The 23,259-nt window shown below is 42.6% G+C and overlaps 1 protein-coding gene across 1 annotated transcript; it reads right to left on the bottom strand.

Moving 5' to 3' along the window:
- Nucleotides 1-6,159: 6,159 nt before the first annotated feature.
- On the bottom strand, nt 6,160-15,819 carry LOC146202555 (defensin-1-like). Its single transcript, XM_084588227.1, has 4 exons — nt 15,746-15,819; nt 8,159-8,236; nt 7,281-7,337; nt 6,160-6,503 (listed from the first exon to the last, which is right to left on the bottom strand). Exons 2-4 carry the CDS (start codon nt 8,199-8,201, stop codon nt 6,385-6,387), a joined length of 219 nt encoding a protein of 72 aa, XP_084444353.1. The 5' UTR covers nt 8,202-8,236; nt 15,746-15,819; the 3' UTR covers nt 6,160-6,384.
- Nucleotides 15,820-23,259: the final 7,440 nt, after the last annotated feature.

The following is a 23,259-nucleotide window of genomic DNA, read 5'->3' as shown; positions in this document are numbered from 1 at the left end:
CTCTTGAGTGCCGGATGTTCTGTAATACCTGTTCACAGTTTCTTTCTTTTCTATTTAGTCCTGAGTACTCGCACGTTTAACTGCAGCACTTCACACTGCGATAAAGTGAAGCAAAATGGAAAGTGTCGCCCACGGCATTATTCTTACTAATTTTCATTTAGTGATTTCTTTCAGTTCTTTTTTCTTTAGAGAAAATAGCTTGCAACGCTCGCCGACACCATAGTTTCGATTCCATTCTTGAGTATAAAGGGAGCCAAATTCAAACTGGATGTACAGCAAAGCAGCGCATAGTCGCGCGTCCACCTTATCACTGAGCCTAAAATTACACCTGTTTCGACATCTCCAGCATGAAATGAGCCTTTATGGAGTAGAATAATTAGTTTTTTGACGTTATCACATCACTGTGTCTGATGCTATGTGCAGTAAACCACTTTTGATTTTCATCGCTGAGCCCTATAAGGCACCATAATCTACCGCTCAGGTTATATGCAGTTAGTGCAGTTCTTGTGTGAAATATGTATAACAACTGTGCTTTTTAAGCATTTCTAATAAGGGCATGTTTGAGTCAAAGGACGGATTGTAGCCCCGTTTCGGCCGTTTGAGAGAGAGAGAGAGAGAGAGAAAATAAAATAGAAAAGCAGGGAGGTTAACCTTTTCGTTTGAGTTAGAAATAAAGTCCGGTCATAGCACAGTGCGCCCATTTGCCCTTCTTGTGTGTATGAATGTAGCTTGCAGACTGCCTCCGAGAACCTATGTTTGCAACTGTATCGCGCCAACGGAGTTTGAGAAAAGTACATTCTTGATATGGAGATATTTTTAGGCACTGTCTTGGATTTGTTTGTGTAAAACTGGGCATTTTGCTGGACTGGCGCAGACTGTTATCTGATTGTTTTTCGGCTCTGCATTTTTTTCTTCCATCATGCAGGCGGAGAGGATGGCTGCACTATGCCCACAGTGGAGCTGTATTTTGACGCTAGCTCTTGGCTTGGGCCAAAGGGAATAAAAAAAACTGCTCGCTATGAGTGCTTTATCAAGAAAAAAGTGCTATCTTCCTTGCAAGACCCACTGGCTCTTTGGTGAATCCTACATGTATAAGTAGTGCTGAGTTACCAAAGAGATTGGGGTTGGAATTCGGCCCAGATGTTCCGGATCTAATGGAAATCGGCTAAAGGGTGCCGCATTGGGTGCACTCCGAAGTGTGCACTGGCCCGCATGAAGGAGTGCAAGGAAGACTGACACGACGAGCGGACTTGGAGCTGCCTCCAGGAAACATGTTCTAGCTCAGTGAGGAATTTGTGTTGCGAGGACTACCGTAGGGTCCTCCCTGAATTGGAGGGTGATTTTGTTGTATGTTAACAGGTAGTCAAGGAAGCAGCCTGAATACATAACTTGCCCTCCGCGGTTCAGGGCCGCTCAAGCTGAGTGGACACCTAGCTTCACTGTTGCGATTGCTCAGGCGCGCCAGTACTCAGACTAGTTTAATTGATCCGGGCCTGGATTCGCATTTTTAAGAAAACACCAAGCGAAGGAAGGTGTGCATGGGAGACAGTGAAGGAGTGGCTCGGACCATGTCTTCTTACCAGTTTCTAGCATGCGTGTTCTTTTTAGCAGGGTCATTTTTCATAACGGACTACTCCATCAAGCCTAAAAACGTGATTTACTGGAAGGAGGCGTAGGCATCTATTTTTCAAATATCCTCTTAGGCACTTCTTTATTGAAAGTATACAGCTGTTCGGATTCCCGAAACTCGGGAGTTCAACTTATATGACCCACCGACAAGGCAGTTTTCTTGTGCCCTTTTATAAATAATTTCTATGTTGAAATGAATTCAGGACGACGGAACTCCGCTGCAGTTGAATTCAGGGCCCATCATCCTGAAGGGCAAAGAGAGCCATGGTTAAATGCTCCAAACTTTATAAACAGGTGAAATTTATGGTCTACCTGAACATAGCAATATTTTTGTCAGCCTTCTCATTAGATCAGAACATAGCGCAATAGAATGCGTAATAGAACATAATAGAACACGCGTAATCGACCGAATGAACATGATTAAGCGTGCAATAAATTATAAGTCAAAGTTTTTCTTATTCTGTTTTGTGTTATTGTTATAAATAAATGGCGATTGATATCTGAAAGCTGCTCGTCAGACCTAGCTAAATGTTCGAATCTTAGCCTTTTGCTGATACTCATTTCAAGTATGCATCTTTTTCCGTTTTGTTTTGCGTGTATGTTTGCTATTCGCATGAACGTAGAGGAAAAGGCTTCAAAACAATATTGTTAGTGGCTACAAATGTGCATTATTCGGCAGAGAATAGCATTGCACATCTGTTTGCGTTGCATTGTTTTGAGTTCTAGTTTGTTCATGCAGGATAAAAGTAAGTAGTGTGGCAAGCCACCATTGATTGTAGTGCTTACAGCTACTTTTGTTTTTGTTTTTTGCGAATAGTAATGAATGTAATATACATTGTGTGTCAGCTGATATACATCAAACATTAAAGAAATGCAATGTGCGCACCAGTAATTCGACTAGTGCGAGGTAAACAGTGGTCTGCAACACATGCATCATATTCTCGAAGCATACTTCACTTGCTATAGCAAAGCTAAATTGGTGAGCGTTTTCCATATTTAACTTAGGTGCAAATATTCTGAGACCTCTAAAAGCACATTGATAAATTGCCACTTATTTCAAGTTATTTATTTCCAAAACAAACGCTGTACGTTATTTCTATGCCCGCTAAATTAAAAAAATATATATATACGATTTGAGTAGGCGCAAAGGAACAGTATGCATGAGTACCACCACGCTATAACACCACTGCTTCATGCCAGAGTATGGATAATTTGTTGCAGTAGAACATGGTCGCGCGCGGTAAGATTATAATTGCAGCGAATTAAGTGCCCCGTTCGTCGCAAAACCAGAGCTGTGACAAGTGGCCGGTTCCTTCATAATACTTTTTGTGCGGCCGAGCTACTTCTATCGGGATGCGTTTCAAAGATAATGGTAGCGAATGTTTATGTTAAAGCTTTTATATCTCGCGTAATTTATTTGAAGCTAAAAATAAACAACGTATAAAATTATTTAGCGTTAGCAACTAAATTGGGTATTTATGTTCGATATATATATATATATATATATATATATATATATATATATATATATATATATATATATATATATATATATATATATATATATATATATATAAACATACATATATTTTTTAAAGGAGCTGACAGTGTACGAGTCCAAGGCAAACGTTGGGGATTTTTTTTCCCTGTTTTGTTGTTGGTATTTAACAAAAATTAGACTTATGGTGATTATCGGGATCAAGAATATTAAATGCAAAGCGGCCGGAAAACCAACGCGCGTTGTTTTTCCTTCCGCTTTGCATTTAATATACTTTATTGTGATAATCAACATAAGACTAATTCTTGCCAAATACGTTTGCCTTGGACACGTACACCTTCAACACCTTTAAAACTCCATAATAACGGGCCCCTCATTTCCCTATGAATTGCGTATATATATATATATATATATATATATATATATATATATATATATATATATATATATATATATATATATATATATATATATATATATATATATTCGCTAAACTGCTCTCAAATCGTCTGCAGCTTTAAATGTCTGCTTTAAGTGGAACTCCTCAAGTATGTGGCCTGAGGGACCGGTCAATGCAGTCCAATCTACATGGGACCTGCACAGTTTGAAGCACCACCGTGACGCTGAGTAGCAATTAGCAATGCTGCAATTGACCTTGCGAAGGAATTTGAATACTATTCGTTCTATTTTTTTTCTATTTTTACCCTTGTCAATTTTGCTTCAAGTCTTTCAACTGGGACATGTCCTTGTCGCAAAAACTGTTCCACACGCTTGATTGCAAATGGCTATCCCGCACAACCAGTCCCCGTTCAGTCGCTGTGAAACAAGATTGCCCATCGTCCATACTTCTTTTTGCTGTCTGCATGGAATCACTATGCATAAGTATTTAAAGAACAGAGCAATCACTGCTTTTCGAATTATGGGTAAAGAACTGAGGGTGTTAGCTCATGCTGATGACCTCGCGTTATTCTACGCTGACAAGCCAAGCATCGATGAAGTTATTCATTTAACGGAAAACTTTGGTTCGGTATCAGGGGCTCGGATTAATCGGTTTTGGAGCTGTGATCGCTGCTTTAGTATGTGGCGATCGACACCTGCTGAGTGTGTTGTGAAATTGACTTGTAGTCCAGCCTTGGAGTCCCTTTGAGTGAATATAAGCATAGCGCAAATTGGTGGAAAGACAGCGTGCAAACATTTCAGCGCTACTTCAGGCTTTTATCCCCCGCAGTCTTTCTACTTTTCTAAAGGCTGCCACCTGCGAATTAAGTGCCACTAAAATGAAATATATACTCTGAATTATTCACTGCACAAGGCTATATATCCAGAGCATTCACACAGGTTTCGCCAATTTTGGGTGGAATTCGTCTTTTGACCCCGCTGGGCTGATAACCTTTTCCGGCCTCTAAGCGCTGACGGTGTTGACCTAGTCCGTTAGTATTGCCAGCAGATAGTTTCACAATTCATGCTTTTTCATACACCTTCGTACTCTATAATACAAGCATTCATGTTTCAATGTCGCGGAAACGAGTGTACAAGAAGTTCATTTGTATTATTTTCTCTCCGCTGATGTACTGTCCTGTGTAATTTGGTTTAACGCAGCATGGCGTACCTCTTAGTAAAGATAAGATGCTTCTATCGCCTTGTAAAAATGCTTTTTTTTTCTATAAATTGCACTCCGAGATATTGCGTGGTAAAATGTTGTTGGATACAAGCAAAGGAATTTTTATGTCTAGAGTAAATTCCCGCTGTTGCAGCGTCGCGGAAACAACTGAGTATTGCTTCACTTACTGCAATAATGCAGTGCTCATAAACTATCTTTGGGTGCTAAAATATAGCTTGAATTTGACACCGCATTTGATACGATGTCTAGCCAAACTGTCATGTTTTAATCAGCCGTTAGGCATGTTCTTTTTAAGTGGCCTCCATAGCTTCTGAAGAACAAGCATGAAGGGCCACCATTGCGAATCTGTGCTTCCTATAAAAGACAACATAATAAGGATGATTGTTTCTCTAAGGAAGCGTATGCACAGACTCAGTTCTAACCAGAGTATCACTCCCTCGTAGTGATGTGTTCTGTACTATCGATTTTATAGAGGATTTGCTTAGTCGTGACGTATTCTCCATCGGGTTAACTTGATATTAGTGCCATAATAGTTTGCACACAATTTCATGCATATAGAACATTGCTTCACTGTAATAAATACCATGCTCGACAAAGAACCAATGATGGCCTAATTGCATAATGCAATAGCCAGGGAAGCTTGACACGCGTAGCCGTGGGTTCGAATGGTTTTCGCCTCCGTATGTTATTTTCTTCGCGTTTTTTTAAATGATTTGTTATATTCTTTTTTGTTTAACGGGAGGCAGGGGGATCCATCATTGTTTCCTTACTTGTTCCGCCATCAAACAAGACTACACCTGAACAAAGCGTACAACACGATATTGTCGAAATTGGGCCTTAGTGAAAAATTCGCATTAGCTGATATACCTGGCAGCATCGGCCGATGCGTGAACCATGCGCAATAATGAGCAAGGCGTGAAACCAGCTCCAGTTCCCAGTTGGGGAACTGCTCCCAGCTCCAATTTCCAACTCCATTTGTCGATTTAGCATTGCCTCATTCTAGTTGCCCTAGATAAGATTCTAAGAGCTGGAAGGAATGCATTTGTCACGAACGTTCCTTCGCCTACACTCATTTGCCAAAGCTAGACCACACTTCAAGGGTGCCAGCTAATGCAGTGCTGCTAGCAATGTTCCCGTGCAGCGTTGGCTTCAATTGCAATTATATATTCTGTCATCATCATCATCAGCAGCCTGACTATACCCACTGCAGGGCGAAGGCCTCTCCCATATTTCTCCACTTAACCCGGAGTATTAATATGTAAAATAATATCACAGGTCTTTCATCCTCAGTTTAGATTACTGTCGATATTATGACTTTACCATCGCAAGAGGATTTCATAAGCATACTCGGTGTATGATGGCGCAGGCAGTGATGACGTTGGGAAAAGGCATGCACACTCAAGACTGCGAATTAAAAAAATTTGCCATCTTTTATTTCATTGAGGAGCATTGTAGTTACCTTCACGAACTGTAGCATTTTCATATCTTTCTTCCGGGCTGTCAGTAGAGAAAAATGCCTCAGGGTGAACGCTATTGGGTAAAGGGCATCCTTATACTGTGACAGTCACTTGGTATGTATCCGAATAGCTGTGGTCACAATGAAAGAGTGAATTAGAAACGCATCGTTCTTTGCTTTCTAGTTGTAGCAAGTGCAGGTCAACTTGAAGGATCCACCACAATATCCTCCGCGGCGGCCGATGCTCTTGCAATGGCTGTGGCATTGATATTGGTTGAAGGGGCAACCGAATCCACGGCCTGCAGTGGAAGACGAAAATTTTTACATGAACTTCAACATTTATTAGTATTTTAGTGAGTGCTCACGAACCAGCCGAGGCATTTGAGATGACTCAGAAATGAAAACATGAGTGGTTACAGATACAGCCTGTTTCGACCAAACTTTAAACGTACGACGATTTTTTTCGCCCGTCAGCTAGTTATCTTTGTAGCCTCTGAGTCCATCAAATATATATTTCTAATTATAACAAAGTCGTCACTTTGTTCTTATGACAATATTTTTTTTACACCAGTAGAAATGCTTTGAAACCGCATTGGAAAACAGCCGCCCTAAATAGTAACACAAATTTCCGGAATCTTCCACTACGGCGTCTCTGATAGCCTGAGTCGCTTTGGGACATTAAACCCCAAACCAAAAACCCAAACCAGAAAGATATAAAGCGGGTTCCATTATCTTCAGAGACATTTTTTTGTTTTCTACAGTTACTGAACCGCGAACCCGAAATCCAGGAAAGGACCTTCAACTGCTTCCGCTCTCAAGAACTAATCACTCGAGAGCTATGCATGAGCCAGTTGACGGGACTATACAGAAGTCCTGAATCACCAAGTAGGCACGTATATCAGCATATGTATATTTATTGAGCAGCAGTGACCCCTTCTCTGGCGGCACAACACTGAAAAATAAAAATAACACGCGAATATGTAACGAACTAATTTTTCATACAGCACAGGACGTATATGATGAAAGCAGGATATCTAGGTTTTACGCGACGATTTGACGAAAGCAGCGGTGCTTACGGACTCTGACGAGAGGCGCTTGAGAGTTGTCCACTTCGTCGGCAGTGCTGACGAGTCCTGTGAAGAGTAATGAGATGGTAATAGTTTGTCGCTCACCAAAAATAAACCGCGAAAAAAATTTTTTTTTTTTGCAGCGCCCTTGCGAAAAATTTTCTTTTGTTAAATTCTAGGTCAGACATCCTGTAACATCGGGATAATATTGACTGTTCTTTCGTGACACATTCGATGGATGAAGTTGGATGGAAATTAGCATTGCGATTAGCATTCTTGAGTAAGGCAATTTTATGGTTGAGATTCCCTTCAACTTTGGTCGTTCCTTCCTGCTTAATACGAGCATGCTAATAAATCCAAGAGGAAACTGTAGTGCGTGTAACGGTGTTTCGTGTTGACAGTGACTAGAGAGACAACCCACTTTCTTTAGTTAACAAGAAAATGCCACTATGGCTTTTAGGCAGGAAGAAATTTGAGCCTAGGCCCCGTATTTCGTTGCTGCTAAAATGCTACTTTCTCGAGTTATTAATATCGGGGGGTTATCGAAGATACTTCGTGCTTTCAGTTTTGAGGGCATTCTGTTTGAGCGGGAATAATATGTTGATGGTCTGTTATACCTCGGTATACTATCTTGTCAGCGGCGCTGCTGAAATTCCTCCCAAGTCTCCATATCGCACAGCTAAAACTAACTATATACACTGACATGATTTTCCAGCTTCTTTAGGGCAGCATGGTTGAACTTTATAAGGCTTCTTTTTCTTTTTTTTTTCATTGAGCAATACGCCTAGGGATAGACTTTCTTGTGTTCATGCTCCAGCTCTTTTTCTTGCCTTCCGAAAAAGCAGTAATGCAACCCATAGTTGGTACAAAATACCAAAACAACTCACCGGCGACAAGCACAACAACGAAAGCAATGGCCAGGACCTTCATATTGGCTGATTGGCAGATTGAGCCAGTTGATGTAGCTGTACGCAAGAGCATGAGAAAAAAAAAATGTTCGAATCCATTCCCCGACCAGTAAGTTAAGCGCTTAGTCAGGAAACTATAACTGAAAGTTCGACTCAAATTCACAGCACTTTATGCGAGTGAAGCGCACTGGTGTTCCTAAACACACCTTAACTTTCCTTTGTTGTTGAGAACGAATGTGAGTGAAGGTTTGGGAACGTTACTAGGGGATTTGTGAAAGCAAAGTTTAGGTGAATTTTTTCAGCAATAGCCCTCAAATCCAAACAGAGAATTTCCTTTTATCGTAAAACTAGGCAAACGACAACGCTGCGATAGAATTTCGGGATGTTTCTCGGCGAGGCACTACAGGGCCTGTAGATTTTCCCGATATCACGGTTCCAGAAGCGTGATAGATTTAAAGCGAAATGTGCATCTATGAGTGTGCATAAATAGCTCCCTTGGATGTACTTAACCGCATCGTTATTTTCTAGATATTTGTGTACTGTGATCTGCATAACGATCTTTTCGCGCTTATAGAAAGGTTCGTGAATAACTGCTTTTCATGAATGATGAACTTCCCTCCACGACTCTAAATGCGATGCGGAAGACTGTCACGAATCATCGTTCTCTCAACGATTCTGTACGCTGCCGAAGAGTGACGTCCTTAGAAACCACTACTGAATTTAGTGTAACGTGTAGGCCCGATAAAATACCTTACCTGCCCTCTATGAAAACGGGATGAACCAAGGTCATTAAATATCCATCGGCGTCATCATGGGACGAATGGGTACCAAGAGACCTAGTTTTTGACACTACGAGGGTCAGAGCCGAGCTTCGTGTATGCCGTATGCCGTGACGTCACAGCCAAGGCAAGCTGCGCAGCCCCCTCGCCAAGCGTTGCCGGCGTTGTTTATAGCAACGCTTAAGAGGTGTGCGACTCCTCTTCATTAAAACAATATCATCTATGCAGGAATCAAACCTACATCCATTGGATCCCCAGCCGAGCGCTTCACCACAGTGCCGCACCCCGGGTCGTGAAACGCTCTTCATAATTCCGCTTGTCTACCGTGAGGATGATAGCGGGATTCAGCGAGTGAAAGATACTGCGATTGGCGCGCAATTTGAAAGTACCAAAGACTAATATAGTTAAGTCACTGAATTAGGATGACGTCAAAGATGTGACGTCACCCATCTGCCGTCAGCTATGAGAAACAAGCGGGAACGAGTGCGCTCCAACGCCGCCGGTCGGCGCTTCTTGCTTTCCTCGAGTGACAGATGCTGCGCCTTTCCTTTCTTCCAAACGAATTATAGAACGCCAGTGAACTTTAACGCGCTCGACATGGAAGCTAGGGAGAGTTTAGCTGCTGGCGAACGGCGCAGTAGACTGGAGAAAAAATTTCTTCTTATCCCGAGGTAGTCAGCGCTTTTCGCTACGTATATCCAGGCATTGCAGAGCTAAGCCATCTTTCATTTTTTCTGGCTGGATTAGAAAATTTTTGTAGCTGTCTCAAAAGTAAACCCTTTTGGGGGAACAAAAAAAAGAGAGAAGCAGTGGAAAATCACATGGGACATTTCTTTTCCATACAGCCACGTTTGCTTGTTAGACGCAGGGCTCCTTTTGATGATATCGAGCGGATTAAAGGGGACCTGTTCATTCTGCGCAGCTGCCTGCACCGCCTTGAACAGGAAGATATGGTGTGCACAGACACCCTCAGTGCTTCAAATGTGCGCACTCTGCCGCGATGGCTCAGCGATAAGCGCCGCCGGCTGCTGAATTAGAGGGCGCAGGATAAAATTCCGACCGCAATGGCCGCTGAAGGCGAAAACAAGACCCTGTGTACTGTGCGTTTTCAGTGCACGTTCGAGAACCCCAAAGAATAAAAATTGTTGAAGCCCTCCACTGCGGCGTTCCTCATAAAATGAGTCGCTGTGGGACGTTATAGGCCCCACGAACCAAACCAAACTAAATATGCACGCATGCAAAAAAGGACGAAGCATATGCAAGTTGTGATGACATATTATCAGTACACCGAATACAGCATTGCCCCATAAGGGAGTAAAATTGAATAACATGTCCTCTACCGTAGTTCCTATCAGAGCAGACTTTTTTCACACTCTGGGGTAGATTTTTGCCACTAAATATGCGGAATGCCATAGCGTTAGCAACAGAGGGATATTTTCACCACAACCAGCATTCATTTGATGTAAATTAAATGCAGAAGTCAATTATTAGTGGCACTAGAAGTCTTAAGGATGGGAATTTAGAGGAAACTGAAACATCTCTTATAATCAAGGTAACTGGGAGAGCTTCTCATGTTTCTGAATTGAGGAACTATTTCCGTGGCCAATCTTTTGTATTTCTCATGTCTAGAAATGGAAATGTACCCCGGGCAGGAACAATGTGCTGTGTTATTGAGAGGGAGTAGACTAGAGGACATGCAACTAACGTTTTACTTCTTTATAGGGTGATTCATGTTTACAACGTACATTTGATGGAAGCTAGACTATCAACTAGAGATACTGAGCACGTGAGGGTTACTTCATCACGACATTAGCGCCTCACGCCATATATAGTGCACCGTTTCGCTTACAAACTATGTAACTAGAATAGAAGAGACATCTGGGCGAGTTGGTACGGTGACATGATGAATAAACAGCGCTACAGACTAGGACAAAGATCAAGAAGCAAACAGGACGGGCGGTGCGTGAAACAGGGCGGGCACTGGGTTAGTAAGCAGGGGTACCTGCCAAAATCACTTTGTTCAGCCCAGAGGGCAATTCTGTTAAAATCATGCTTTCATAATTTGCGAATAAGCTTTAATGAACAACTATCTAGGCTAGCGAATACAAGATTTCCTGTTCGCGTCATATTAGGAATATGTGATAAACTATTAAAAGAGTGAAACAGTCGGGCCCAGCTTCACAGGAGCAGGAAGGGGTTGGACAGAGAGATACAAAAAGATATGTGGCCCTGCCATATGTGCATGGTCTATCACACAATTTGAAAAACGTAACCAGAAGGTTTAATGTTAATGTGGTTTTCTCAGCACCAAATAAACTGTCACAAATATGTAGCATAGTTAAGAACAAAGCAGCGACAAAAGTACGGGGAAAGAAACACGTGTCGGATTAAGCATGAGTTTTCCTACGTCCCTTGTAAAGTTGGAGTTATATACAAGATTCCGTTATCTTATGATAAAGTGTATGTGGGTCACGAGAGAACGAGATATCATTAGAGATTGGTAGAGGCTCTAATCTGGTTGTGCATTGTGAGGGGTGTTATGGCTGCCATCCTTTTCTAGCACAGACATGAATTTTGGATGCCCATCCGGCACTGATTAACCGTGAAATCATTGAGTGGGCATATCATGGGATTAAGTGAAAAATGTGTCATCAATAGCTTTAACACATAATGAGGTTAGGTTTCTTGAACGTGGGGTGTGTGCTGGATCATCATGATTTGGTTTTTGTTTAATGTGTGGTTTAGTGCGGCTTGGCTTGGATATTTATACTGTGTGTTTTTTCAATAACTTCAGTTGCGAGTCAGCCCCCGTCCCGTTTGCTTCTTGACCTTTGTCCTAGTCTGTAGCGCTGTTTATTCATCATGTTTGTAACTAGCCGCCACTGGAATATATAATTATTGGACACATTTCATTTACACGTGTGCTAACTTCGAACATCATCATCACCACATCATCATCACCACATCATCAGACGTCGTTTTTCTCATAGGAGACTGGAATGCTAAGGTCGGGAGTGAAGAAATATCCGGAATTATAGGCAAGTTCGGTCTTGCCAAGCCAAATGAAGCTGGGCAGAGGCTAGTAGAGTGTTGTCAGGAAAACAACCGAACCATAGCGAATACTCATTTTCAACAGCACAAGAGACGCCTGTACACGTGGACTTCACCGGACGGTCTGTAGAGGAATCAGATGGATTATATTCTTTGCCGGCAGAGATGGAGAAGCGCTATACAAGCAGTGAAAACAAGGCCTGGGGTCGATTGTGGCACAGATCATCAGCTTCTTGTTGCCAAAATTAAGCTTCGATTGAGGAAAACGCAGAAAACTAGACGGCCTTTCAGGTATGATCTGGATCAAATTCCATTAGAATATGCTGTGGAAGTGAGGAATCGATTTCAAGAATTAAATTTAGAAGACAGAGAGCCCGAAGAGATGTGGACTGATGTTCGTGATATAATACAAGAAGTTGCTACTAAGGTAGTTCCAAAGCAAAAGAAATGCAAAAAAGCAAACTGGTTATCTGAAAAGGCTTTGCAAATTGCTGAGGAAAGGAGGATGGCAAAAGTTATGGGGGAAAGAGAAAGGTACAAGGTTCTCAATGCGGATTTTCAGAAAATAGCAAGGAGAGATAAGAATGCCTTCCTGAACATACAGTGCCAAGCAGTTGAGAACAACAGCCAATTAAGGAACACAAGAGCTCTGTATAAGACAATCAAAGCTATCAAAGGAAGCTTCTGTACTAAGCTGGGCGTAAAGGACAAACGAGGCAAGGACCTCACTGAAGCCTCAGAGATAAAGAAGAGGTGGCAGGAATACACAGAAGAACTGTACAAGAAGGACCCGAATGTGCAAACCCAACATAAGACGGTTGTGATTACTGATCTCGAGCCGGGCATCCTGAAGAGTGAAGTTGAATGGGCCTTAGCCAGCCTTGCTAAGAACAAAGCTAGCGGAATCGATGGCATTCCATCTGAGTTGCTTCAAAACCTCAACCATGACGCTGTTAACATTCTACATACATTATTGCAGAAGATTTGGACAACCCTGCAGTGGCCACAGGATTGGAGGAGGTCAGTTTACATCCCTATTCCAAAGAAAGGCAGTGCCAAAGATTGTTCCAACTGCCGCACGATCGCGCTTATTTCGCATGCTAGAAAGGTGATGTTGAAAATCCTCCAAGGAAGGCTGCAGCAGTATGTGGATCGGGAGCTTCCGGACATGCAAGCTGGGTTTCGCAAGGGCAGAGGAACTAGAGACCAAATTGCCAACCTTCGCTTGATCATGGAAAAAGCAAGAGAGTTCCAGAAGCCCATCTACTTCTGCTTTATTGATTATGCGAAAGCGTTTGACTGCGTAGATCAGAGCAGATTGTGGCAAGATCTCCAAGAGGTGGGAGTTCCAATTCACCTCATCTGTCTCGTCAGGAACCTGTATGAAGGACAAGAGGCCACAGTCAAAACTGGGCATGGTCTTACTGATTGGTTTCCGATTGAGAAAGGAGTGAGGCAAGGCTGCATACTGTCGCCCTGCCTATTTACCCTATATGCAGAGTGCATCATGAGGAGTGCCGGTCTGAACGAGTCTTCAGCTGGAGTGAAGATTGCTGCAAAACGTATCAACCACCTTAGATATGCGGATGATACCACTTTAATGGCAGAAGTTGAAGTGGAACTCAAGAGAATTCTGATGCGCGTACGAGAAGAGAGTGAGAAGTTTGGGCTTAAACTGAACATCAAAAAGACAAAGATCATGGCGTCTTGCCCTATCAAGTCCTGGAGCATCAACGGACAAGAAGTGGAAGCTGTGACAGATTTTCTCGTCTTGGGCTCCAAGATTACCTCGGAAGGAGACTGCAGCCATGAAATTAGGAGACGCCTGCTTCTAGGATTGAGAGCAATGGTTAGCCTGGACCGCCTAGTAAAGAGCAGAGACATTAGTCTGCCAACCAAGATCCGTATAACTCGTGCTATGGTCTTTCCAGTTGTGATGTATGGATGCGAGAGTTGGACTGTGAAAAAGGCTGACCGCCGAAGAATTGACGCGTTTGAATCGTGGTGCTGACGAAGACTCTTGAGAATTCCTTGGACTGCCAGAAGATCAAATCAGTCGATATTGTCGACCATAAACCCTGACTGCACATTAGAGGGTCAAATTCTAAAGTTAAAGCTCAGCTACTTTGGTCATCTGATGAGAAGAGAGGAGTCGCTGGAGAAAGATTTGATGTTGGGAAAGGTTGAGGGTCGCCGGAGAAGGGGTAGGCAGCGAACGCGATGGTTAGATGGCATCCTCGAGGCACTGCACATGAAGTTATGTGATGTTAAGAAGATAGTGAGAGACCGGAAAGCGTGGCGTGACATGGTCCATAGGGTCACGAAGAGTCGGACACGATTGAACGACTGAACTGAACTGAACTTCGAAAATAACGTTTTCACAGTAATTTGTATTTTGGCGCTCCAAGAACCAAGAAAGGCGCACTCTTGATTGCGCCACAAACGGCGCAAATGAGAGACTCAGAACTGGCAATTATTTTTCAACCTCGAAATGGGCTGAACTGAGGACGCCTCGGAAGGTGCAATGTACCACCTGTAAGTTCTACGAGGAACCATGTTACCTGAAAAAGTGCACGGGAATAAGAAACTATGTATGTAGTGATAAGACGTTCCTAGGGATGTTTCTTGCGATGGGCTATCCTCCTCTCCCGCGAAGTGTTTTAGTCTGTTTGTTGGCCAGTGGCGTTAGAACTCTTCGTTTAAAGCAACAATACTTTCCTGTTATATTTCTGTGAGCGCAGCTTTACGCAAAGTGGCTTACTATTGTTTATCAGTTAGTGCCGAAATTTCTATTTAACGGTCATTTGACCTGCTCAGAACAATTCACTAAACTCGACCTGGCAGTATTTATAATCAAGTCCAAATTGTCACAGCATGCAGAGATTGGTTATGACCTGAGTAATTTTATAAATAGAAGCACCGGGTATCTGCCAATCTACTAACATCATAGTAATCCCTGTTGCCTCAGGGTCTCGCTGTCTAGAACACCTGACTTTCTTGGACACGTGCACGCATCTCCGGCACAAAGGTCAAGTCTTTTCCACGGGTCGAGAGGCTAAAACTTTGCCAAACAGTTAGGGGGAAATAAAGGAACAGCAAAAAAAAGCCAAGCGTACTTGAAACATTCCTATGACGTATAGTGTTTAACGAAAGCACTGCCCATAGAGATTTGCGCATGAAACAGCATTTGGCTTAGCAATACGAGCACGACTGGAAGCGCCTCCGCAACTTCTTATGTTGCGACTTTAAAGGTGGTGCTCCCCCCCCCCCCCCCCCTCTTTCTTTTTTTTTCACCCCTGCTCATAGACCCCTCACGTTATTATTGCACCCTATTTAATAGACTAAAAGAGGAAATATTCATTGACCAGTTTTTTCATACGAAATCTATTCGTCGTACCCTCAAAAAAGCTGACGTTAAAGTTTGCCAAATTTAGCAGGTCCCCTCTCAGTCTCCAGCTAATTTCTTGAAGACATAGTGCAAAAAAGACGGGGACAACACAGATGTAGACAGGACAGGCGCTACATATGTGTTGTCCCCGTGTTTTTTGCGCTATGTCTTCAAGAAACTGCTACCAACTAGCCCAAACCAAACATCTGTTCCAGCTAGTTACCGACGAAAAATATCGTTAGGTTCACTGCAATTATGAAATGTCCTAGCTGCCACTAGCTGTAGTTGGTAGGTGCCCCTCTAAAAAAGGGGGCTAGCCCCGTAAAATTGATCAAGATTGAAACTTACCGTGTGCTGCGGTAGTGGGCCGAGGAGGTTCGTTTTCTTCTGGCAGACGAGCGCTTTTATATTGAAAATATACGACGGTCGCAAACGGCTTGGTGGAGGAGATACGCCGGGGTTTCCCAGCACAATGCTGCAGTTTAATCTCTGCCATTGAACGATATCATGATATCAGAGCACAATGCGGATGCGGGCCAGCCCTACGCTTTGGATATCAACGAATGCCATGGGTGGGCTGACGAAGGCCTCTTAAAACATTTTTACGTCTGTGGAGGGAAAATCGTTTACCGTAATTGAATTCCAGTGAGGTTTCATGCGGCAGGGCGTACTTTTGGGCGCAGCAGTACGAACGCTGGCAAAAGATATTATTGTATTTCGCCATGCCCACAGACATCTTGAAACGAGCTCTAACCACACCTTCAGGCCGACCTGCTGTTCGAAGTTGTGTAATGTGATTAAATGGACTTCAGCAAGGCTGACGACTGGTAGAGTTGGTGCTGATTTAAAATAATACCAGCGAAAAAAAAAAACAAAAACACAGTGAGCAAGAAACAGAGAACGACGACTGTCCGTTGTGCTATTTGCTCCTCGTTTCTGGTGTTGTATTTTTCAGGTGGCTTTAAGATGGCTCAAAGGAAAGCCTGAATTTATTTTCGAAATATTAAAGGACAGAAAGCGGTGAATGTTTCACGTTTGCTGTCTGCAACCTAACTATTGAGAGTAACATAAGATGGTACAGATAAAATTTCGATATAATATGCCGCTCTATCCTCAGCTACAAAATGAGCGAAATTACGTGATTCGCAAGAATAAACGGAATAAACGCCGAACTCATTCACGACAACATCGCGACCGCAGACTCGTCACATCGCGATTGTTCCGTAGTGTACACAAAACCACCACTGCAAAAAGGTCCCCTTGTTTGTTTCGGATCCTATGTTCGTAGGAAGGGTGAGAAAAGGTTGGCATCGTGGCAATATGAGTACACTTGTCCCTGTAGAACGAGGGGAAGAAGAAGGATAACACGGTATGAAGGAACACTGAACAAGGGTAGAGGGAGGTAGCCACAGTTTGCAGATCGAACCACCATTTCAACAAGTTTACTGAGTCTGTGCTGAGTTTTTTAAGTTTGGCGACGGTGATTATGAATAAACATGCGAGATTTAAAAAACCAGATATAAAATTACCCAGTTGAATGTGGCATTTCTAGAGTGCCTTCATGCGTTATGCGTTCTATCTTACCTTTTAGAAAAGTGAGATAGGTTAGTAAAACAAAGCAAAAAATATTCTCGAAAAGCAATTTGCTGCACTGTACTAAACAACCTTGAACAGAGAGCTGAAAAGGAATCTGCACGTCGAAATCACTAGATATCGAGGAATAACCGTCTGAATTAGTAATAGCTGTGACTGTAATAACCTCCCCTAGCGCTTCTCAGAAGCTTCATTCTCATAATTATATGTAGCAATTTGTCTGGGGAAACAGGACATGTAGTTCATACAAGTTATGCATGTTACGTTCCTTGCAACTATTTTGTAAATAGCCAAAAATGACTTCAGGGGCAACAGTGTGTGTACTACTTGTTGCAGAACCAGCGATGACGACGGAGGTCCCTGATACTTGCAGGTCACTCAGGGAAGCGTAACCCTAGATAGCATTCTGATTAATAATTGTACGCGTAAAAATGATTCACGTTGGATCACTACTGACCTACTTAGAATACCAAAAGCAAGAAACTAGTTCCTGTGCAGAAGTACTTTGTGCCATAGGAAACTAACTGTGCGGCATAAGTTTCGATCCCTCTACAGCGCAGCGACTGTAATAATTATCTCCTCTAGCCTCTCGAATTGACTTCATTCCCACAGAAAGGGGACCGCGATGTGAGATCTGTGAGAGGGAAAAGAGCTTAAGCAGTCACGCATGTTAACCGTTTATGCTGCAACTTGTTGGTTTTGGCTTTAGTATCTATGCCCGCGTACAGAGGCCGCCTTCAATCAAGACGGCATTGTTTCGTTCGAGAACCGCACTTCCCACGAGCTCCACATGATGCAAACTGATGGTACCGATGGATTTAGAAGGAAAGTGGACGAAATTTGATATAGAACATATAAAAAGCACAATTTCTCAACACTGGAAATTCAATAAATCTGTTGTGGTAGCAAGTACTCCCCATTCCGAATAACCAAAAGATCAATCCTAACATTATGACACAAACTGTTTTTTCTTTATTTCCCGTTAACAAGGAAAATTACAGTGGGGCAAATCATCCAACGAAATTTGGTACTGCTGGCCCGTGAGCCTGCGAATAAATTAAAGGCTTATTCTACTTTGATTACAAGCAGCCAAATGGCTGAATTATTTCACCGGAACGCAGGGGTTCAGAATTCCCAAAGTGACGCATGCTGACTGAAATAGAACACCCGCTTACTCACAGGAAAACAGCGCCATTTTTGCCTTTCTTGATGTCACAGTAGGTTAAATTCAGCCTTCTTCAGATGTATTTCTAAATCAGCATGTCAACAAAAAACGTTCGCCTTTTTAGATTCACCCCCGTTGATTTATTTTCCTGGAGGGCGCCAGCCACGGCGATTGAAATTAGTGTTTTATACTGCAGCACGACAGCTCCTCGTCGTTGTCTAAATCTGGCTAAACGACTACGGAATCCGATATGAAGAGCAGCCATGATTACTGTTTTTCTGAGCGCTGAGTTGCGCAAAAGAGAGCTCAGTAAGACCGACAGCGTGAGTTCCAGAGCTGTAGCACCCCCAAAGCTTCCAAACTCAAAGAAAAAAAATTCGTTGTCTATTTGAATGTCTGAAGCCTGTGAATCTGAAAAAGAAAATAAATATGGCCGCCACTGCGCTTCGATTTTTCGGCAGGGCAAACAGATCAGCTTCGTTGGCCATTGCATGGCAGCGCTAAGCTATCGTTGCTGCCGATCACTCGCGCATTTTCTCCTGCAACTCTCTCATACTGAGCACTGCATGTCTCCGTCTTTATCTACTTCCATCCATACACAACGTATCCAGAAAACACTGCTATCACATTGCCCTCTTAGGAGATTTTGTCGTGAATAAATTTCCACTAACGGCCCCAATCTGTGATTTAGTGGATTTTTTCTGATGCATGACCTTGACCTTATATAGCCTCGAGCCGGAAGCGAACTGAAATACGACGTACTCGCGCACATATTTCTCCCTGATCACTAGCATTTTTCTCCATCTACAAAGTTCTGAGAAAGCTAAATAGGTGTATTAAAGAAAGGCGGTGGTAAAGACATTTATTAGTAGGAAGCCTTTTTTTTTTTTTTCACATCCTACTGTTTGGTTGGCTCGTGGTCGCTAGCAGCGACCGGTGGCCTGTGGCATTCGCCGACTTGCATGACCGCTTCTTTGCGGCCCGATCTGAGCTGGACAGAGCGACCTTCTGCGTGAGTTACCAAAGAGATTAGGGTTGGAATTCAGCACATATGTATCGGATCTGATGGGAATCGGCTATATGGTGCCGCACTGGGTGCACTCCGGAGTGTATACTGGCCCACATGGAGGAGTGAAAAGTAGGCTGGGATATGACGTGCGGGCCTGGAGCGGCCTCCAAGTAACCTGTTCTAGTTCGGTGAGGGATTTGTATTGCGGGGAATACCGCAGTCGGCTCTCTGAAGTGGAGGAGGTTTCGTTGTATGTGAACAGGTAGTTTCGGAGGCAGCCTGAATCCATAACGCGCCCTCCTCGGTTGAGGGACACTCGAGCTGAGTGGACAGCTTCACTGTTGGGATTGCCCGCGTGGACCAGTACTCAGACTAGTTGAATTGATCCGGGCCGAGATTGGTATACTTAAGAAAACACCAAGCGAAGAAGGTGTGCACAGGAAACTGTGAAGAAGACAGACAGTGGCTCGGTCCGCGTCTTCTTACCAGTTTCCTGTGTGCGTGTTCTTTTTGGCAGTCATTTTCCTTAACGAGATGCATCATCTAGCCCCAAAAACGTGCTTTAAGGGACAGAGGCGAAGGCGTCTATTTTTTTAAATGTCCTCTTGGGCACTTCGTTACTGAAAGTATACAGCTCTCCGGACACCCTAACCTCGGGCATTCAACTTATATGACCCACGGACCAGGCAGTTTTCTTGTGCCCTTTTATAAAACATTTGTATGTTGAAATGAATTCTGGACGACGGAACTTCGCTGCAGTTGATTTCAGGGTTCATCATCTTGCAGGGCAAGGAGAGCCATGGTTAAGTGCGCAAATCTTTATATTCAGGTGAAGTTTACGATTTACCTGAACATTGGCAATCTTTATGCAGGCCTTCTCGTTAGATCAGAACATAGCGCAATAGAAAGCGTTATAGAACATAACAGAAAACGCGTAATAGACCGCATGAACGCGATTCAGTGTGATAGGCTATAAATCATTTTTTTTTTAAATTTCTTTTCTGTGTTACTAATATGAACAAATGTCGAATGACAGTTGAAAGCTGCTCGTCAGCCCTAGCCTAACTTTGCGAATCTTAGCCTTCTGCTTAGATTCATTTCAAGGCATCTTTTTCCATTTTGTTTTGAGTGTATGTTCGCGGTTCACATGAACGTAGAGAAAAATGATTAAAAACAATATTGTTGGCGGCTACAAATGGGTATTAATCGACCGAGAATAGCATTGCGTAATTGTTTGCGTTGCACTACATCAGTGGTCTGATTGTTTGAAGTGGCAATTCGTTCATGCAGAGTAAAAGTAAGTATTGTGGCAATCCTCCATTGACTGCAATCCTTACAGGTCCGTCTTTTTTTTTTTTTTCGAATAGTAATCAATAATGTAAACATTGCGTTTTAGAAGATATGCATCAGAATTTAAAGAAAGGCAAAATGCGCAACGGTAATTCGAGAAGTGTGAGGTAACCAGCAATTTGGAAAATACGCGTCGTGTAGTTTCGAAGCAAAAGCTAAATTGGTCAGCATTTTTAATATTTAGCTTACGCGCAAATATTTTGAGAAGAGCTTTAGGGCACATTGAGAAATTGCCACTTAAATTGTTTACTTCCAAAACTAACGTTTTATGTTTTTTCTATGCCCGCGATATTAAAAAAATATGATTTAAGTAGGCGCAAAGGAGCAGTCTCCAGGAGTACCACCACGCCATATCAGTACTGCTTCAGGCCATAGTAGGGATAATGTGTTGCAGTGGAACATAGTCGCACGCTGCACGATCATGATTACAGCGAATTAAGTGCCTCGTTCGTCGCAAAACCAGAGCTGTGACAAGTGGCTTTTTCCTTCACAGTAATTTTTGTGCTACCGAGCTTCTTCAATCGGGGTACGTTTTAAAAATACTGGGAACGCATATTCACGTTAGAGGTTTTAAATCTAGCGTAATTTATTTGAACCTAAAACAAACAACGATTAAATATATTTAACGTTGGCAGCTAAAGTAGGTATGACTGCAGTACCCCTATATATTTTGACGGCTGCACTACTTCTTCAATATGATATATATATATATATATATATATATATATATATATATATATATATATATATATATATATATCGATTATCGATGATGCATTTACTCAACACAATTTTTACAACACGCCTTCACGCGCTTTCTCATGTTGATCATACGATTTTCGCTTAAGTCCTCTTAAACTGACTACAGCTTTCAATGGCTACATCAAGTGGACCTCGTCAAATATGTCGGCTGAGGGGCCGGGCCGGTCAATGCCTTCCAATCCACATGGGAAGTTCAGAGGTTTGAAGTACTGCGTGATGCTCAGGACCAATTAGCAATGCTGCAAATTGGCATTGCGAAGGAATTTGAATAAGTGTATTATTCATTCTTTTTTTTTTTCTATTTTGATCGGTGTTCATTTTAAATTCTTTCAACTGGAACATGTCGTTGTTACAAAAAATGTTCTACAATCTTGATTCTGAATGGTTATCTCGCACAACCAGTCCCCATTTAGTCCGCTGTGAAACAAGATTGCCCATTGTCCCTACTCTTTTTTTTCCTTTTTTCTGTCTACATGGAAACACCATGCATAAGTATTTAAAGAACAGAGCCATCAATGCTTTTCGAATTATGGGTAACGAACTGAGGGTGTTAGCTCTTGCAGATGACCTCGCGTTATTCTGCGCTGACAAGCCAAGCATCGATTAAATTATTCATTTAATGGAAAACTTTGGGCCGGTATCAGGGGCTCGGATTAATCGTTTTGAGAGCTGTGGTCTCTGCTTTGGTATGTGGCGATCGACACCTGCTGAGTATGGACTCCAAGGTACCAGCCAGGTACCTTGAAGTCCCTTTGAGGGAGTATAAGCAGAGCGCAAATTTGTGGAACGACTGCGTGCAAACACTTCAGCACTACGCCAGGCTTTTACCCCCAGAGTCTTTCTACTTTTGTAAAGGCGGCCATCTGCAAACAGTTTCTCGCCCCTAAAACTCTTAATTATTCACTGCACAAGGCTATATATCCAGCGTATTCACACAGTTTTCGCCACATTTGTGTGGAATTCGTCTTTTGATCCTTGTAGGCGTGATAACCTTTTCCTGATTAAAGGCGCTGGAGGTGTTGGCCTAGTCCGCCAGTATTGCCGGCAGATAGTTTCGCAATTCATGCTTTTTCATACACCTTCACACCCTCTAATACGAGCATCTATGTTTCTATGTCGCGGAAACGAGTGTAAAAGGATTTAATTTGTATTTTTTTCTTTCTGCTGGTGTGCTTTTCTGTGTAATTTGGTTTAACGCAGCATGCCATAGCACTTAGTGTATGTAAGATTGCTTCTCTCGCCTTGTACAAACACTCTCTTTGTTCATAAATTGCACACTGAGACCTTGGCTGTTAAACTGTGGTTGGACACAAGTAACAGAGTTTTTATGTCTGGAGTAAATTCCCGCTTTTGCGGCGTCCCAGAAACTGAGCATTGCTTCATTAACTGCAACAATATAGTGCTCATGGGCTATCTTTGGACACTAAAAAATAGGCTGAATTTGACACTGCATTTTATAAGATGTCTTGCCAGCTGTCATTTTTCAATGAGCCGTTAGGGATGTTCTTTCTAAGTGGGCGTCATAGCCTCTGAATAACAAGCATGAAGGGCCACCATTGCGTATCTGTGCTTTCAGCAAAAGAAGACATAATAAGAATGATTGTTTCTCCAACGAAACGTGTGCACAGACTGAGTTCTAACCGGAGTGGCACTCCCTCTAAGTGATATGTTCTGCACGGTCAATTTTATAGTGGATTTGCTTAGTCGTGACGCATTCTCGATCGTGTTAACTTGATATTAGTGTCGTAATAGTTCGCACACATTTATTGCATATAGAACATTGCTTCACTGTAATAAACACCATGCTCGAAAGGAAGCAACGATGGCATAATTACATAAAGCAGTGGCCAGGGAAGCTTCGCGCGCGTAGCCGTCGTATGTTATTTTCTTTGTATTTTATTTATTTTAAAAAATAAACTTAAAACCACCTCCGCCGTCAAACACAACTGGAACTCAGCTTCTCAACTGGGAATTTCACATAGA

The sequence above is a fragment of the Amblyomma maculatum genome, chromosome 1 (genome assembly GCF_055883805.1).
Source record: "Amblyomma maculatum isolate TAMU_Amacu chromosome 1, ASM5588380v1, whole genome shotgun sequence".
Taxonomy (NCBI): Eukaryota; Metazoa; Arthropoda; class Arachnida; order Ixodida; family Ixodidae; genus Amblyomma; species Amblyomma maculatum.
This window is presented reverse-complemented; position numbering and strand designations above follow the sequence as displayed.

Excerpts from the sequence above, each read along its gene's own strand:
- LOC146202555 (XM_084588227.1), bottom strand. The coding sequence starts at position 8,201 with ATGAAGGTCCTGGCCATTGCTTTCGTTGTTGTGCTTGTCGCCG. Across the intron at positions 7,338-8,158 it reads CGTTGTTGTGCTTGTCGCCG|GACTCGTCAGCACTGCCGAC; the intron begins GTGAGTTGTTTT and ends TACTCTTCACAG. Across the intron at positions 6,504-7,280 it reads AGCGCCTCTCGTCAGAGTCC|GCCGTGGATTCGGTTGCCCC; the intron begins GTAAGCACCGCT and ends CTTCCACTGCAG.